This window comes from Staurois parvus, unplaced genomic scaffold (genome assembly GCF_062004578.1).
Source record: "Staurois parvus isolate SC_StPar_1 unplaced genomic scaffold, SC_StPar_1.0 ptg000885l, whole genome shotgun sequence".
Classification (NCBI taxonomy): domain Eukaryota; kingdom Metazoa; phylum Chordata; class Amphibia; order Anura; family Ranidae; genus Staurois; species Staurois parvus.
Window position 1 is genome coordinate 217,294 of NW_028318681.1, and position 19,231 is coordinate 236,524.

Sequence of the window (19,231 nt, forward strand, 5' to 3'; positions counted from 1 at the left end):
CGTGAGGAAAGTGCAGCCGAGAACCAGCAATTGCATTTCCCAGTGATCAGCGTGTCATTGGAGTTAGCTAATCACGTGGTAAAAGGCCACTGTGATTGGCCTTTTACCACATCATGTGATCAGCTGTGTCCACAGGACACAGCGATCATGGAGCTCGCCGGGGGCGCACAGGAGAGCGCGTTCTGGGACGTCATATGACGGCCTCCTAGAACTGGCCGGCCGCAGTGCAGCCGTCATTGGGCTACCTGCGGTCAGCAACTGGTTTTAAAGCAGAGCTGTATCTGAGCACCACAAACTGAAAACGCTATTTAAAGTGATATTAAAGGCTACATTTTTATAAAATAACAAACATGGTATACTGGTTTTGCACAGAGTAGCCCTTATCTTCCTCTTCTCAGGTCCCCCACTGGCGCTCAGGGCTCCTCCCTCTTGCTGAGTGGCCCTAGAGCAAACCGCTTGTTCTGGGGGCACTTGTGCATGCTCGCTCCCGATTCGCCTCTGTGTTTTCATAGGACACAATGCGGCTTAACCCTGCTTCCTCTCCACTGGCCTTTATTGACATTGTCTCCCTCTGCTGTCTCTGAGCAAATGAGGAGGCAGAGAGCCAGGACAGTGGCCACTCTCATACAGATTGCTGGATCAGGCTCAAGTAAGTATTAGGGGTGGCTGCGAAGGGAGCTGCATACTGAAGGTTTTATACCATCATGCATTGAATGCATGAAGGTAAAAAACCTTCAGGCTTTTCAGCCTCTTTAATTTTTAATATTCAAAGCAAACTACTCATTCCCATCTTCCAGGGATATAATTTGGCATAATAATAGATTTACTTGTAGATGGAGTTTTGAGTGTCAGCCAGGTTTTTATTTTATCATTTTTCTGGTCAAATCAAGCTCCCCATCCATCTATGACTCAATGCTTTATTCTGTTGAGAAATCACTTTGAAAAACACCTTTATAGCATTTCTAGCCATGTCTATCTTGAGTAAGTGAATATGATTCATGTAGTATTTACTTCCTGCAATCCATCAGCCCTTAGCCCATGCAGAGAGGAGGGTGTGCTTAGCTAAGTAAGCCCCTCCTCCAAATTAAAATTCAAAAAAAGCCCTTGAAGACTCCTGGGATGTATAACATCATTGTGGCTTAGGACAGAAACCAAGAAACAACTGAATAAATGTAAAAAAAAAAAGTTTTTAAAGTATCTATTTACTAGTAATAGCAGCATAATGTGATGGAACGCAGCGTCCGACTCCTGTCCTTCTCACCAACTCTTGACCGAAGGACCAGCCAATCTCGCACCACGCTGTCACTTGCGTAACACTGCCACTTGCGTAACACTGCCATTCTCAGCTGCGCCCTGCACAAAGATTTTCCAGCTTGCGGGACCACAATCTATGTGCCATCTGCCTGAGAGCGATTGTTACTGGGTTAGATTAATTACACAATTAACCCTTCGCACTGCCACCACCACTTTTTTACAGAGAAAGAGGAAACTCACAAATCTTAGCAGTAACACTATATTAGTATAAGCGTCTGTAATACACACTGACACCACAGACAGATGTATTCAGAGGATTATCACATACAGTAGCACTCTTCAGAGACAGGGATTCTTTTGTTTGCATTAAAAGCTTTAGAGACCGTTTCAACACTTTTCAAAATGGGGTTTATTACTAAAAAGGTCAAAATGGTGCAATTAAAATATTTACAGAAAAAGATGTTACAAAGACATAAAGAGAACAATAATGCAACAGAGAAATAAAAGGAGTTAAGAAGGCAGAATACTTGCAAAGTCCTGGTTTAAGCAGAGTCAAATTGTCCGAGCAAAAAGGTTGCCTTGGCTCTCAAGTCCATTAGATGTTTCTTGATTGATGTTAAATGAGAGCTCTTTTCTTCCAGGCCTATCAGTCCTTTTCTGTGATATTAAAGGGGTGTCGCCTGAGAATAAATGACCAACATCCAGTTTGGGGATGGGTGCTAGGCGGTAACCAAGGTTATGACCAAGTCCCCACTGCAATTTCATACTAATAGTAATAACTTCCAGTATGTGCAGGTGGTATTCTAGCAACTGGCAGATTAATATTCAGAATTATATTTCAAACCCAGGGATACCAAACACAGCGTACCCTTGTCACCCAGGAGGGAAGAGACTGCTTTCTTCTCTCTCCTGTGTGCTAGCATAGTCATGTATGGCCTTGTTTGACTCACATTAAAATGATCTATCCAAATATATACCTAATATTAATGTGCCCAGTTCCTGTTGAACTTTATGAATTGTATGTGAAATGGTTACATGTGTAATGGAGGTTTTATGGCATGCTCTGCATTCCTAGAGCCCTAATGGCCTAACAGGTCATGGCTAACTGAGTTATTGTTTTACGATCGGGCAGAGGAAAGTGTCTTTGCAATAGTTCTTGAAAAACAGACATCCTTTAAAAGACTAATTAGCAGTTTACAGTTCTGGACCTGAGTCTCTATTTCTGTGTTATTTAAGATAAGAGGCTCTTTTGAAGTTAAAACTTACAGCTACAAATTCCATTCCGAGAGGAGGGAGAGAGGTGATTGTAAATGAAAGACATGACTGAGCCATTAATAAGATGGCTGTCGCGAACAGCTTCCATGTCTTTATTGCGCACAATTGTCACACATAGGGGTTAAAATAGTTAATGTGGATTGTGAGAGTTTAGTTCATCTTTAAACATTCTTATAGATATTACTAGTGATCAGATTTTTGGTGTTGTAATTGGACTGTATTTGTGGTAGAGTGGAGGTCATAGGAGGATTATATTGAGCAAAAGATACAACTAGGTATTTCTGATTTCCCAGATGACTATAAAAGCCTCTGAAAGTGAAGACCTATTCAACGATTATATCTTTATTGTAATAAAGCGATCATTATCTTTTATTGTTTCAGCTCGCACGGGTGTGGATCCCTGATCCAGAAGATGTTTGGAAATCTGCCGAAATACAAAAGGATTATAAACCAGGGGATGCGGTTCTTCGTCTGCGTCTAGAGGAAGGCACGGTACGTTCTATCTGGATGCCATTCAAAAAGGAGGATGATAGCTAGAATGTGATGATGCTTTACAGGCTACAAATCCTTTTGTGTTCTGTAGATATTCTCTCTGGGAAATCTGCTGTGCCTGCAAGCAAAGTACACACAGCTAGAATGTTTACTTTATTTCGAATTCTTAATACAACAATGGCTGTTATACTGAGCAGTATATTGGGGCTTTTTGTACAGAAAATTAAAGAAAAACAAAATTTCACAAAATTATACTCTGCTATATATTTTTTGGGCTCCCAGAATGTTTATGTCGTAATGCTCTAGTATGCACAGTATGTCAGCCCGTTAAGAGAAGATTTACCTGTCAAATAAATCCCTCCAGCACTGCGCTGCCAGCGTTCCAGCTGGTCCCAGATGCCTCCATCTTCTTCTGGTCTTCCTTATGGTTTTGCTCTGTTCAGCCAGGCTGTGATGACAACACTTCCATGCATGTGCATTGGAGTCACTTCATCAAGGCACAGAGCGGTGCTGCAAATGTACTCTGAGTTGTGCATGCGCGGCTCTATGTACATTACTGCTGACAGGCAGGAAGGAGCATTTACAACAGAAGAGACAGCTAGGGTCTCTTTTGTCATTAAACCCTACCTGTTGGCAATTTTTTTTTTTTAAATGAGAGTTTAGTTCAGTTTTAAATTAAGTTTGCCATAGTCTGTAATGCGTTTATTTTTATTTGAAATCTCCATTAGTTCTTCACTGGCCAGATCTTTTTGAAGTTTTTCTTGACGCGCAACTAAAACTGAAAAAAAGAAAAAAATTGTGGACAGGTAGGCTCTTTATTTTAGAAGAGACAGGCAATGTCTCTTTTACAGCAACATACACTTACCTGCCTGTTCGCAGATCCCCAGTAGAATGTACACTGAGCTGTGCATGCGAAGCTCGGTTTGTTTACATTCTGGCACACTGCCTATATGCTGACCATATGCAGGTGTGACGTCATCCTGCATCGGTCAATGATGATGAGCAATAGTCAGACCCTAGAAGAAGCCAGGTAAAAGATGCCGATGAGGGACCTCACAGATGTCCGACCATTGGAACTAAGGTAAGTGTTTGTTTTTGCCTTTAGTTCTGCTTTAACCCTTCACTGTCTTAGGTGCATATAGAACAGTATGGGGGGAGGGGGGTGTTTGGGGACAATGTATAAAAAAGAAAGATTGTCAGCATTTGTGTGAAAGTCACAAATAATACCTGTAATGTTTCTAATATGTGTCGAAATTTAGCCAGTTCAGCAGGGACCAACCGAATTTTGATCCAACCTGACGGATTATTTTTACATGCAGTTGTTCTTGTGCCTATAGCTGCTAGCAGTAATTATTGTGTACTACCGGCCGGGAAGGCTCCACGCGCCCTTTTACCCCCTGCTCCGCCCCCACTGGCAGAATAGCCAAGGCATGGATGGAAGGAAATAAAATTGCTAGATTTCCTCATCACTCATCTAGCGATTTTTCTTTCCTTCCATCCATGGTGGAAGGACAGAAAATTCAATAATCTATGGGCTGCCTAAGGAACACCATACACATTTCAGACTTTGTACAATCAACTTTAGATTTAGCAACATTGTCATATGAGGACCTATTTAATCTAATCCCTTACACTACATAATTATTGGTCGGTTTAAAGGAGGTTATAAATCAGATTGTAATGTGTGTGGTGAGCACTAGATCTACCAAAAAACTATATAATGCAAGGGTCTGCCTGACTGAATACAAATTGATTAGATTAAGTAGGTTCTCATACTACACATTTTTGGTAAATCTAAAGTTGGGGCTAAATCAGTCAAACTAGCACTATAAATGTGCCCCCAGGAAAATAAAATATAAGTATCCAGCAAGCAAAATTGTCACAATAAAAACTGTTTTTTTATTGTTATTCGTATGCCCATTAAAATAATTTTAAATAAAAGACATAGGATCATAAAAACATATAACATATATGTAAAAAAAAAATGTGGACTAAATAAATACGTCTTTTATATACAGTTTATGGTCTAGTCGACGCGTTTCTATAGTGTACTGCTTCCTCAGGACTAGTATGTATACAAATTGTCTTCAAGTCCACAGTTGTACAATTCATCTATCAAGAGAATAACATGAAGCTATTGATAGTTTTGAGCTTGATGAACTTACATCAAGATACTGTGCCAATTTAAATGTATAAGTAAGCCGAAAGAGGACTTTTTATTGGATATACATGTTATCTTTATACAGCATGTTACTGTTATGATGTTAATCTCTCTTGGGGAGGGCACCCCATTACAGTGAACATCGACATGCAGGACCCACACACCTGCAATAGTGTGAACTGAGCCTTGCTGCATTGATGGTACTATCCTGTTCTTTCTACATATTGTTGATGTATGTTTTGGTGGTTCCATTATCCTGCTGTACTGTTTCTTGGGCATATGTCATCTATTATGTTATTAATGCATAACGTTCAGGAAGTGTTCCTATGGATTTAAAGGCAACTTGTAGTTCTGTTTTATTGCTGACATTTTAAAAAATGTTATCCTGACTTATTGCATCTTGTGTTCAAGGATTTGGAGTATCGTCTCGATGCCAAGACAAAGGAGCTGCCACCACTAAGAAATCCAGATATCCTTGTCGGGGAAAATGACCTTACTGCGCTCAGTTACCTCCATGAGCCAGCCGTCCTGCACAATCTAAAAGTGCGATTTATAGACTCCAAACTAATTTACACATATTGTGGTGAGTACAGGAAAGCTCAGGATACATTAATGTCAATCATTTTAAAGGATTCAGTGTCTGTATGTCGTTCAATCCTCTTTCATTGTCTGGATGTATGAAATGAGAAAATAAAAAAAGCATTGTAAAAGTGAAGATCAGTATGTATTTGTTTAAGAAATGATTTATACTATTGGTGTGTAAGCGTATAACAAATTCTGATTGGTTTGCAGACTAAATCCTATTAAGAAGGCCCCTTTCACATGGGTGGTCCGATCAGGTATGCTTGTCAGTTTTTTGGGTGGACCTGATTGGAAATTCAATGTTGGTCTATTGACAGATGGATGTAAAAGGACACTTTTCTGTTTACATCTGATTACATCCATCCAGCAGTTCATCCAATTCCAGCAAAAAAATAGAAAAGGTCTGAGTCCTTTTGTGTTTTTGCTGACCTAAATGTGATGGATCCGAGGTAGTCTGTTGTAAATGGATGCAAGTCCATTTATAGCCATCTGCCCTTAGATCTAATATGGGTTCACAAAGCTCCTGCAACAAAAAACTGAACAGGCTTGGATATCACAAAAGTGACTTCTATTCTGTTCTGTTCCGCTCTGATTCATCAATGGATCTCTTCACAGATCCCCTGCTGATTGGATTGGACATGGCTCATGTCAACAGTCATACCCCACCTCCAGCTTTTTACCTGCACTATCATAGTTACATGTTAAACATTCAAACAAAGTAGATGAAAGGAATAGTTTAAAACAATATACAGAGGTTGGACAAAAAATGGAACACTACATGATTTGCAGTTGTGAAAGTGACAATGTTTTGCATTGAAAGCGGAAGTGATGTAATATTGTTTTGCTTCCACTGTGTGATGAGACATCTAGCTAACAGGTGGGAAGCCTCACTTTTGTGATTCACTGCGTGCACGGCTAGTAATACAGAGTCATGTCAGAACGCACTGAGCTTTAAAGAGGGCAAATTGTTGGTGCCTGCTTAGCTGGTGCTTCTGTGAGTGAAGTTGCCAATTTATTTGCTGTGTCACAATGAAAGGACAATGCACAGGATTGTGATCTAGAGTAAGAAAACCCCTGCAAAAATGACTGCAGAGCTTAATCTCAGTCTTCACGGTTTTGGGTATTCCCAGAAGATATGCAGCAAGGCGCCTTTGGATTCCAGGCAGCGTGAACACTTATTAGAGATCTGTGAGAACATGAAGGACTTCAGGAGTTTCTTACCATCAACTGAAAGATTTTGTAACCCCCTTCTTGATACTTTCATGCTATATAAGCTTTTGTGCAAAAAGAACAATCTGTCTCTCTTAGGCTGTGAGAAATGCTATAGGAAAGGTAGTTCCTGTAGGGCACCCATTGCTATCTGGAAAACATACTGCAATGATAAGGTATGCCTTAATGGCTCTCAATCAGGGCACATTTGCTTAAATGAGGATGGTTTCCTCAACGTGGCATATTTCATCAGTAGAGTGCGAAGGTGTACTCCCAACTGGGCACAACATAGGATGCCAGAGTATTCAAGAAATGAATCTCCACTTCTAGAGTCATCAACAGACGATTGTTAGAGGAGAAATGTACCTGCTAGAAGACTCCCTGATGTCTCAGTTTATCGAATTGAGGATCATGTCTACTGTGTTTAAAGTCTGTTGCTCCTGGTATGGAAGTTAGAGGACTTGGAAAGGACGATAGAGCAGGGGGTCTAAAAATTGTTATGTTCGTCTTCAAATTTGCCTCTATTGAGTGGATGTTGTTTAATGGATGTAGGGATCGACTCATTGGGGAAGCAAAGGATCAGCCTGCCAGAGGATGATCTAAGTAAATCTACCTCATTATTTCCTATCACCTTGGCACACCAATCGACGATCCCTGTTAGATGAGATGGCTCATGATATTTCACCAGGTCAGGGAAACCAATCTCTCTCCATGCATCTTATGGAGAGATAGGATTGAGCATCTCAGTCTTGCTGGTCTTCCAGCCTATATGAACTTCAGGAATCTGGAGCGTAAATCTTTCAGAAGTCCGTGCAGGAGTTTAACAAGGAGTGCTTGAAGAAGGTTTTTGCATGTGGCATCACATTCATTTTAATGTTCCAAAAAAACTTCTATTCCAGTGTTGGAGGTCTAGTTAAATGTTTTGATTAGTGGGCTAAAATTAAGCTTGAAGACCCTACATAGGCTTCTCAGTATATTCGTTTTCAGATATTGACTTTGCTAATCCATCTATTTAAAACTAAAGCGGGTACAGATTTAGGTTTTAAGTTGGGAGTGATCTCTATGCCTATTGATTCTGATTTGGATTAATTATTTTAAAGTTTAACAGTGCTCCATATTTATGTAATTCTGCCAGAAGGATGGGTAGTGAGATCAGTGGGGAAGTCACAAAGAAGATTAAATTGTCGGCATGGGCAGCTAGCTTGCGATCCTCACCTTTAGTGGGGTGAGGTCCCTGATTACCTGATGGGATTTGATCATTCTCAAAAAAGGCTCCAGGGTGAGTGTGAAGGTGACCAGTGAGAGGGGACACCCCTGGCATGTCCCATTCTGTATGAGGAAGGCCTTTTAGATGGCATCATTGGTTTTAACCTTAAATGAAAGGTTATAATAGAGTGCAGAGAGCCACCAGCTCCATTCAATCTTGTCAAAAACTTTTTCCTTATCCACATTGAATGTTTCATATGTAAATAGTTTATGGCATTGAGAACTTTTGTCTCTACTTTCCCTGTAGGAAATGAAGCCAAATCCACATTAAGCGGGAGATAGGGTGGTAGCTTGGGCATATGGCCCTCCTTTGATATGATTGTTATGTTCGCCTGCAGTATGACCTCCAGGAGTTGGTGATTTGTCTTTAAGCAAGTTAATTGTGGTTGTAAATCTATGGGCCAGTTTATCCTGAAAAGCTGTATATTAAAAAGAGTATAGCCATCTGGCCCGGGTGCCTTTCTAGGCTTCATGGATTGGAGTTTCCACTGAGAGTGTAGGCATGCCCGATACTTGACTATATTGTCTGGCTGCTAAGCATTTAGATTCTTGAAAAGAAGAAGGATCCTGTTTGTCCAAACTGTGAAGGGTTGAGTAGTACTCCTTAAAGGCCTGGGCAATTGCAGTTGAAATTTTGGCCATAGCAGCCCCCTGTGTTTTAAAATGTATGATATAATTCCTCATTCTCATACATTTGAGAGCATTACCCAACATTCTACCTGGATTATTGCCAAACTCCTAGAATGCTCTCTTTTGCTTTATTGATAAGGAGGTAGTTCAGCTTCTCCCGAAGGTGTTGAACCCGATCTCTTGCCTGTAGGGCCAGTGATTTCTTATGTACCCTTTTCTTTCTAGGAGTTTCTTTCTGTGGGACCCCAGTATTATGAGTACTCCCTGGATCATATGTTTCCTAGAGACAGGGGAAATGTCTTCCATATGATCTGTGGCAAAGAACAACTCTAATTCTTGTGAGATTTGGTTCTTTCAAGTCAGGTTCTGCTGAAGTGTTTCAGTTCATTTCCTATGCCGCATGTGGGGTGACGGGTCACCTAGCTTCAAAGCAAAATGAGTGGGGGCATTATCAGACAAGGTAAAGAAACCAATGGTGGCAGTAGAAAGTATATGGAAGCCACTCTGTGAAATAAAGATGTAATCAATTCTAGTATGCGCCTTGTGGTTGGCTGAGTCAAAAGTGTAGTCACTGTTGTGGGTATTGAGAGTCCTCCAACTGTCTACTATCTGGTGGTCATGGAAAAGTGTTTCCACAGTTTTGAGAAAGGTAAATGAGAAGAACACTTTAAGAAATCCAACAGAGGGTCCAGTCATAGAATACAGTCTTTCCATATTAGGATTCCTTCGTTTTTTGGTCTACAATGATAGATATGCTTCCAGTGCGGAAACCTGGTCCTCATTTAGCAAATACATAATGACTGGAGTGACCTTTTGCCCAAATAGGAAACCTTTTACAATTAGGAGACTTCCTGTCCCATTTCTGATAACCTGTAACACTTTCTATGGCACCAGTTTTGTGAGGAGAATAACAACTCCCTTGGACTTGGAGTCCGGGAAATCACTGTGATAAACTGTCATGCATCTGGAGTTACCCAGTCTCAGGATCCTGTTTTTTTTTTTCGAAAATGCATCTCTTGAAGAACAATTGTGTTTTAAGCCTCCACAGTTCGCTGAGGAGTCTGGTACATTTTTCAGGACTATTGAATCCTTTGACATTTTATGAGGTTAGTGAAACACATGGCATGATAAATGAGGTGCAGCAATGTTAAGCAGAATGGGAGATGATGAGGGGGTGTGTGGAAGAAGAAGAAAGCAAAGCGGGGAGAGAGGAGTGGAAGAAAAGAGAGTCAGTGGTAAAGAGCAACCTTTCAGATGGGTAATGAGTCCTAGGAAGAAACCCACCTATAAAAGATGTGGTGGTAAGAAACTAAAAGAGTATTTGTAAAGAAGTGACTGAACAGGATGCAAAATGTTGGTTCCCATCAGTGTTAAAATAGGGATAGGTGTACAACGTTCCTAGTACAGTTGTGTTCAAAATAATAGCAATCAGACATCACTAACCTGATCAATCACTGTTTTTGGTAGAAATGATATTTCTACATGGCAAATAATTTACTAGCAGGTGTAGTAGAGTAATAGAAATCCAACAGACCCAACAGTCATGACATGCATGCTGCTGATTCTGTGTAATTGAATCACTAATTGAAAGGGACATGTTCAAAATAATAGCAGTGTGGAGTTCTACTAGTGAGGTCATTCATTCTTTGCAAAATAGGTGACAATTATTGCCCTTATTTAAGGAAGGAATGCAGCAAATGTTGTACATGCTGGTTACAGTGCATTTCTCTCTGAAATTCTGAGGAAAATGGGTCGTTCCAGACATTGTTCAGAAGAACAGCGTACCTTGATTAAAAAGTTGATTGGAGAGGGGAAAACAAATAGAGAAGCGCAGAAAATGATAGGCTGCTCAGCTAAAATGATCGCAAATGCTTTAGAATGGCAACCAAAACCTAAAAGATGTGGAAGAAAGCGAAAAACTACCATTCGAATGGATAGAAGAATAGCCAAAATGGCAAGGACTCGGCCAACAATCAGCTCCAGGAAGATCAAAGAAGGTCTAAAGTTACCTGTGAGTACTGTTACAATTAGAAGACGCCTATGTGAAGCCAAGCTATCTGCAAGAAGCCCCCGCAAAGTCCCACTGTTGGAAAAAAGACGTGCTGAAGAGGTTACAATTTGCCAAAGAGCACATTAACTGGCCTAAAGAGAAATGGCGCAACATTTTGTGGACTGATGAAAGTAAGATTGTTCTTTTTGGGTCTAGTGACCGGAGACAGTTTGTCAGACGACCCCGAAACACTGAATTCAAGCCACAGTACACTGTGAAGAAAGTGAAGCATAGTTGTGCAAGCATCATGATATGGGGATGTTTCTCATACTACGATGTTGGGTCTATTTATCGCATACCAGGGATCATGGATCAGTTTGAATACATCAGAATACTTGAAGAGGTCATGCTGCCTTATGCTGAAGAGGAAATGCCCTTGAAATGGGTGTTCCAACAAGACAATGACCCCAAACACACCAGTAAATGTGCAACATCTTGGTTCCAGACCAACAAGATTGACGTTATGGAGTGGCCAGCCCAATCCCCAGATCTTAATCCAATAGAAAACTTGTGGGGTGACATCAAAAATGCAGTTTCTGAGGCAAAACCAAGAAATAGAGAAGAACTGTGGAATGTAGTCCAATCATCCTGGGCTGGAATACCTGTTCACAGGTGCCAGAAGTTGGTTGACTCCATGAAACACAGATGTACAGCAGTTCTCAGAAACAGTGCTTATACAACTAAATATTAAGTGATTCAAAGGAAAGCAAAATCTTTCAGTTTATATAGTGAATGTTTGAGTTTGTAAAGAAGAATACAAACACTGCTATTTTTTTGAACAGTCTAATATTCACTTTTCTTCAATTTTTTTTAGAGGAACAACACAAATTTGATCTATTTTTCTTCATGTTTTGATTTGGAATAGAATGTGTAGTGTTCCCAATGCATTTGTGTGTATGGAAATAAAAGCTATTAGAAGGATTTTGAGCTTTATTCACTTTTTTCAACACACTGCTATTATTTTGAACACAACTGTATACCTCCAAGAGTGGGAGGGGCTCCAGTTCAGGCAACAAACTTCAGTTCAGTCAGGCCTTGTGCCAAAATCGTATCTTAATAGTAGGTATCGTTAACCTCCTCCCCTGTCAAACTACATCATGAAAAACAAACAAAAAAAAACTATAAGGAAAGACATAGCAGTAACTATTGAAACAACTACTAATCAACAGAACAAAAGTGACTTGCGCCTGCAATCCCAAACATAGGTTGTACAGCCCAGGAGATCTTGATATGTCAGTGGCAGCAGCAGGGGCAATCCTACCCAGCCCTGCACATGAGGAACTCTCAACCCATGTCTGCACAAACCTTATCTGGAGGCATGTGACCCTTGAGCCTCCATAAGGTGATCTGTAAAGGGATGTCCTTGTGCATCAGTACTTGGTCAGGATCATATTGGGAACACCATCTTCTCTGAGGGGTATAGTAAGATCTACCTAATGTGTCTTGCCAGGGAAAGATAGGATTAAGAAAGGTAGACATCTGGACTCAGCAGGGTACATTTTGCCCAGTTTTTGAGCATGAAGTTCCCTTCAAGCTGCAATCTGTGAGCGTCGCAGGGTAAGAGAGTTTACTGGAAGTGGTAGAAACACATTAACACTGGGGAGTACTAATAAAATGGGAACAGGCAAATCTAGTCCAAGATCAATCCTCATTAGCTCCTGGATCAGAGCGAGAGGTTGGTTGACATGGACATCTGGATCGAGATCTTTGCTACCTTTGCGGTCTCAGCAGAAAGCCATCCTATATGCCGATCCAGTCAGGGACATCAATTACTTCACAGTCCAGGAATTGGAATAGTTGCATTAGTTGGGAAGGGTTTTGTCGGCTAATCCCATGGTTGTCTTTCTTAAAATCTAGAGAACGGGGAATTCAACACCTGTATTTCACCCCCATGGTCCTAAGATTGCCAAGCAGTGACCTCAGCAGAGATCCAGAATGAATCTGGATGGCAGTCCTATCAAATTCCATCAACCCTCACAGCCATGCTGCCCCAATGATGGCCTCTTTAACAGTGAAAAAGTGGACCCAGCAGAGTACATCCCTTGGTTCTGATTGTGAAGGGTTATGGGTGGCAGGTATTCTATGCACATGGTCTAATTAAATTGAAGCATCAGAGGAATTGCGTAGGACGGTACTGAACCTTGTTGTACGAAGGTAAGGTGGCTTAAGGGATGCCTCTTAGTCTGACATTAATGTGCCTTCTTTGGCCCTCTGTGTCTGCAGGTAGGTATGGCTTTGATGATAGGAGTTATATGGGCATCTGACTCAGTATGATGGAATTCAAGTGCCTGACGTTTCTGATCTGACAGGGCTGGTTTAGTATGATGGGGTTCAAGTGCCTGAAGTTTCTGATCTGACAGGGCTGGTTTTGTATGTATGTCCTCTCTCTCTTCTCTTAGCACTCGGCCAATAATCAGTTGTATGTTAACCTTAGCTCTAAGGCTTTTATGAAACTTCAAATGTCTGTCTCCTCTGTTGAGGCCCAACTGCTTGGAGTTCTGGTAGCAGGTATCACTCGTGTTGCAATCAGAGATGCCAGAGTACTGAGTCCATGCGATATTGCCACTCGAGTGTTGAAGCACGGTTGTGTAGCAGAGCTGCGATCTCCTTGTGAGTGCTCCGAAGGTTGCAGTCATAATGGTGCCATGGCAAGACTGGCGGCTGGTTGTTGGCACTCCTGGATCGATAAGAAGTGTGTGATATATGGGTGCCTCAAGATGCAGGGAGGTGCCATAAGTCTTTCCCTTCTTTGACATAGGTTGTGGAGACAGCCAGGCAGATCGATCAGCTGCGGAACCCACTCTTTTGGCACAGAGCTTAGGATGGGAACATCCTCATGTCGCCATGGTTGAGCCATCCCCCCCCAAATGTTTAGCATACAACTGTGATAGTGCAGCCATAAAAGCTGGAGATATGTATAATTGTTAAATTTAAGACTTTATTTCACAATATTAAACGTATGGAATATGTAGCCTGCTCTACCACAGTCATTTCTTTTCTACACATACATAAAATTGGCTGTACAATCTGATCCTGCCATTGTCTGTTACTCTGCAGAGGAGAATAGCTGACTCTCACATGAGTCACAGCAGAACCTATGACTTGTCCAGATTCTGATATGTTATCCCACATACAACATTGTTTAAGAGGTTCCCTAGGAAAGGGTTAAATAGACCCATCACCAGACCAAACATTCTCTTTTTATTTATAACAGTGCTTTGTTTGTACATCCTATTTGCTTCCTCTGGGCAATGATTTTCTAACTCATTGTAGAGTTACAGGCAGGGGAAAAATTTGAAGAATTTCAGGGACAACAAAAGTGGTATTTAATTTTGATGGTCAAAAGAAATTCCTATTCTGGCCAGTGAAATTAATTAGCCACCAAGTGCTTGACATGCCTAAACATGCTACATGTTTACAAGCATCAAGTTTTTTTCTGCCAAAACGTTTCTGCCAGGAGGAAAGGTGTCTAGAATAGATGGGCAAACGACCATTGTGCATGGGGCTGAACTTCCACGTTTGCTGTTTATAATGCCCGGTACACACAGTACCAAAAGTCATATAGTTCAGCAGGAGCTGGAGTGTACTATCAGTTCAACAATAGTAGATCTAACGTCTGGCTCCTGTCAAACAGTCTTGCTGGAAAACCAGCATTCAGTCAGCACTTGCAGCCAATGGCAGCAAGAGATGATCAGAGTTTTGTGGCAGGGGGATGGGAGGAGGTATTGGAATCCCCCTTCCAGAATACAATAGCATAGCGGGAAAGATCCCTCCATCAGACACCATTTTGTTGATGCATGGATCTTAGGTTTTTTTTAGGGTTTTTTTTTTTCTTCTAACCCACTTATATTTGTTCTGAATAAGCTGAAACAGTTCAGCTCATTTCTGGAAAACCTCTTAAAGATGGCAATATTTTGGCAAAATAAAACATTTAAAATTTATTCTATTCTTGTTCTACTTTATATTCACATTTTCTTTTTTTTTTTTAAAGGATAAACATGTTATACTTACCTGCTCTGTGCAATCACATTGCACAGAGTGTTCCTGAACCTCCTCTTCTGAGGTCCCTTGCTGGTGCTTTCAGCTCCTCCTCCTCTCAGCAGGGATGCAACGATACCAGTAGTGGTGCCAATACCGAGTATTTTCACAAGTACTCGTGAAAATGCTTTGATACCGGAAAACGATACTTGCAGTGCGATTTACGGCAATACAAAATCCAAATTGCAGCACAAAGAATACTATGCGATTCCTGTACAAATATCATGTGGTTTCCCCACTGCTCCTGTGTGGACCTAGGCTTGTCATAGCCTGAGTTCACACAGGACTGGTGCAGGAAACCTCCCTGCGCTGATCCTTTGCTGAGTGGAGAGTGGGCAGGTGGGGATGTATACTATGGAGGCAGATGATCTGGATTCTCAGCTGTAGGAGAGGAGAGAAATCCCCACTGCTTTCTCTCCACTCCTTGCAGGGATGACAGTTCGGGGAAGAGGGCTTTTAATTGATCAGCACCATCATATGGACGGTGCTGACCAATCAGAAGCTATCTAGCTTGTACTTTCATCCCTGCAAGGAGAAGAGAGAAAGCGGGGATTTCAAATCCCTAGACCTGTGAAGCTGCTTTCTCTCCTTTCCTTACAGGCATGACAGTACAGGCTAGATGGCTTCTGATTCGTCAGCACTGTCTATGTGCCTACCAATCAAAAGCTCTCTAGCCCGAACTGCCATCCCTGCAAGGAGAGGAGAGAAGACTGCAGGAATTTCAAATCCCTGCGGCTTTCTCTCCTCTCTTACAGCTGAGAATCTGGAGCATCTTCCTCCATCTGTCACCAAGGTATACATCCCCACACACCATTCTCTCCCACTCTCCACTGCAGGAAACCTCCCTGCACCGCTCCTGTGTAAATGCAGGCTATGACAAGCCTGGGTTCACACAGGATCAGTGGGAAAACCACATGTGATTTGGACAGGAATTGCATTTCTGTTCAAATCGCGTGCTATTCTTTTACTTGTATACATTCTGTATTGACGCAAATTGCACTACAAATGATGGGTACTCGGTATCGGCGAATGCTTGACCGAAAGTATCGGTACTCGTACTCGCCAATCAAAAAAGGTTATCCATGCATCCCTACTTCTCAGTGCACCATCATAGGTCAGGCTTGCTCCTGAGTCTTGCTGTGTGCCTCTAAAGAGACACACAGCGTGGCTTGGTCCCTCTCCCTGCATTCTGCTCATAGGATTTGATTGAGAAGTGCAGAGGAACTGCTATAATTTTCCTTCACAACCAGCCAGGTTTTATCTTTTACAAATGAGGTGATACATTTGCCATAGGTAACAAATTTTTCTATATGTATTCATAGTTTTTTTTATTCATTTCCTCACTTTATTGATTCATTTAAAGAATAGCTAAACCCAAGAATCGAAATTTATTATATTGCAGCTTACCAGTCTTTCGATGTGGTGGCCGCATTTGTTTGCCAGGCTAGAATTATTTCAGGAAGTACATAAAATAACTGTTGATTTTGCCAGAAATGCAAAATCATTGTCCCTCACTTACAGTGAGCTCACTTACTGCTATCTTCCTTCTGTAAATTATTATCTCCCCATCCTCCATATAATCAAGATGAACAAAGGCAGACATGTATAAACATAAATATATAAATGCAGCGCTTAAGAGTGATAAACACAGTCCGGTGAAAGGAGTGCTCCGTGATTCCTAGTGCAAATGGTGGAAATTTACACTAACCAGAAAGCGTAAATTAAAACGCATGTGTGTATATATCCTATGAGATCGCCTTCTCCACTCGGATCTGGTCAGAAGAATAGCCGGAAAAGGTAGGTGTCCTGCGCCCTCATTTGGTGAAAGTGTGGTCCAGCAGGTCAGAAAGATGCCAATCTGAGAAAAGTCTCCCCCGTCCTAGAAGATCCTGAGGGGCTGTGAAAATGCAAGAAGCTCCTCACAGGAGACACAGGGGAGTACTCATAGTGTAGTAGATAGTAGATAAGGCTTTATTTATAAAACATCTGTGCACAATGAACAGGGTATAGGCAGATATGGATGAAACACACTGACCCCTTGATAACAAAGATGGCCGCCGGGCCTCCTCGTGGCGCCGGCGGCTTAGTGTCAACGACGTCCTGGGTCGTTGAGCACTCCTTTCACCGGACTGTGTTTATCACTCTTAAGCGCTGCATTTATATATTTATGTATTGTGGGACTTCTTATGCGTTTTCCTGTATGTTCAGCTGCTACCATCAGTATTGAGCGCTTACTGTTTATTTTATTCTAGACATGTATAAACAGTTCCCGCGAGCCACCATAGATGGGGCTTAATGCCGAGCCACTGTACATAAATGAATATGGAGAACTGCTCTTCTGTGGTTTGTGTATATGTATGTATATAATACTGTTTTGTTTTCGGGTTTAAAAACATTTTAATATGTAAATCTAAACATGCAAGGACAGGTTATGGCAGCTTAGGTTCCCAAACCAATTTAATCTCCTTTTTAAATAGTGTTGATCTTGTGAAGATCCTATAGCAAGTTTTTCTACCATCTTGTTTTTTTCAATTTAGGGGCTAAAAATATGTCAAAATACATTTCCCAGTAGTAAGGTAATAGTATATTCTGTGCCAGACTTTCCTGGGCCACTTTGGAAGAAGAGGAATTGTCTTGGGTCACACATAAAATACACTAACAATAAGGATAGCTGATGAGCAGATAAAGTTGGGCAGATCACAAGTTAACAATCACGGGTATAGATAATGTGCCTATCTGAGTAATTAAACTTCATTTTTTTAAAAATTTTTAATTATAAAAATGAAAGAGGGCTATATAAAACTAGTGCAATATTTGACACTGTTTTTGATAAACAAATGCATCAGTATCTGATTGGATGGAAGTAGTAGCAATTCTCTATGAATTCTCAAGGTGCTCATCAGATATTTTGCTTTTAATTTTGGCCTTCGTGTGCCTCATCCTTGAAAATAGCTGCTGACAAATATAGGTGCTATATATAGAGTGGGACATTTTTTTCTTTCGGAAGATAAAACTTCTAAAAGTCCAGTAAAGAGACACTGTAAAATTTTTCAGCTGCATGTGTTTGCGAAGTGTAAATGCTTCAGATTGTTAGGTTTCTAATTGACAGTCAGCCTGTTACTACGACATGTGCACATCATTGGACAGAATTGGGAAGAATGTAGTGGGTACAGGTGGCAAGACTCACTAAAATAAGGACCAATGTTGTATGGCTTGCCCTCATTAAGACATCTGTCCATCTATGGCCATCCTTACTTTAGGGCCTCTGTAAAATAGACTTGTTGCAGTGTAGGTATTTAGATATGTTTCAATTGAGGAACAAAAGAATATGCTTATTATAATAAAGTAAAACACTAAGGCTTAGCCATACATTCTTCAATTTCTCTCATTCCTCCATCCATGCTTAAATGATGTGGATGGAGGAATCTCCCATGCCGACTGTTGTATTCTAACAGCTGACAACATCAGTGGCTGTCGGAATACCCAAACAATGATTTGCTTCAGATTGGATGCAGTCACTAATCAGCCCACAGTACTCCTTTTGGCTAAATCCATTTTTGAAGCTTATTGAGGTGGGTGATGCCATCAGGGCCACCTATGACTCAAAGTTTAGGTCATGTATGGCCGGTACTATAATAAGCATACTTATTGAAACTTGGGGAACTATCTTCCATTTATTGGTCACTAGGCAGAGAAACCTGAACCTGCTGTTTTTGCACGGACGTCGAAAATGCTATAGGCCTGTTTTCAGTGCACTGCAATTGAATTCAATGTAGGCAGGAGGTTGCGACAAAGCCTAGAAAAAGTGCCAAGCCCTTAAATTGTTGACACAACACTAACATGCTGTGACACGCATACTTGGTGCCGCTCCAAGCAGAGATGTTCTGCCTGGTTGGTACTTTGGTACAGGGGTTCTGGCACGAGGTATCACTCATCCAAAGGTGGAGGAAGATCTAAGCAGACAAAATACAGCACACCCAGCCTGATCCTAATAATGCATGTGTGGCAGCCTCAGTTAGCGCTGCTTCGCAAACCTTCCCCGCTGACGCATTTCGCCCTACCTATCAGGTCTTAGTCATAGAGGTGAGGTTATTGGAAACAAATATATTTCTGAGCATTTTTTTTGACTAAACCTGATGGGTGGGGAAAATGCGCGGGGCTGTGGTTTGACTTTGAGCGCTGACTGAGATCAAAGCAGAAAAACTGCCACACACCCAGCCCGATCCTAATAATGCATGTGTGGCAGTTTTTCTGCTTTGATCTTCCAACACTAA

General features: G+C 41.3%; 1 protein-coding gene across 4 annotated transcripts in view; it reads left to right on the plus strand.

Annotated features, from left to right (window-relative positions):
• LOC149442469 (unconventional myosin-Va) overlaps positions 1-19,231 on the plus strand; it is a 242,304-nt gene that overhangs the window by 91,818 nt on the left and 131,255 nt on the right. For all 4 annotated transcript variants that reach the window (XM_089656073.1, XM_089656074.1, XM_089656075.1 and 1 more), the window contains exons 2-3: positions 2,911-3,021; positions 5,594-5,765. In XM_089656073.1, coding sequence (XP_089512199.1) covers positions 2,911-3,021; positions 5,594-5,765 — 283 coding nt within the window. The remainder of the gene's footprint in view (positions 1-2,910; positions 3,022-5,593; positions 5,766-19,231) is intronic.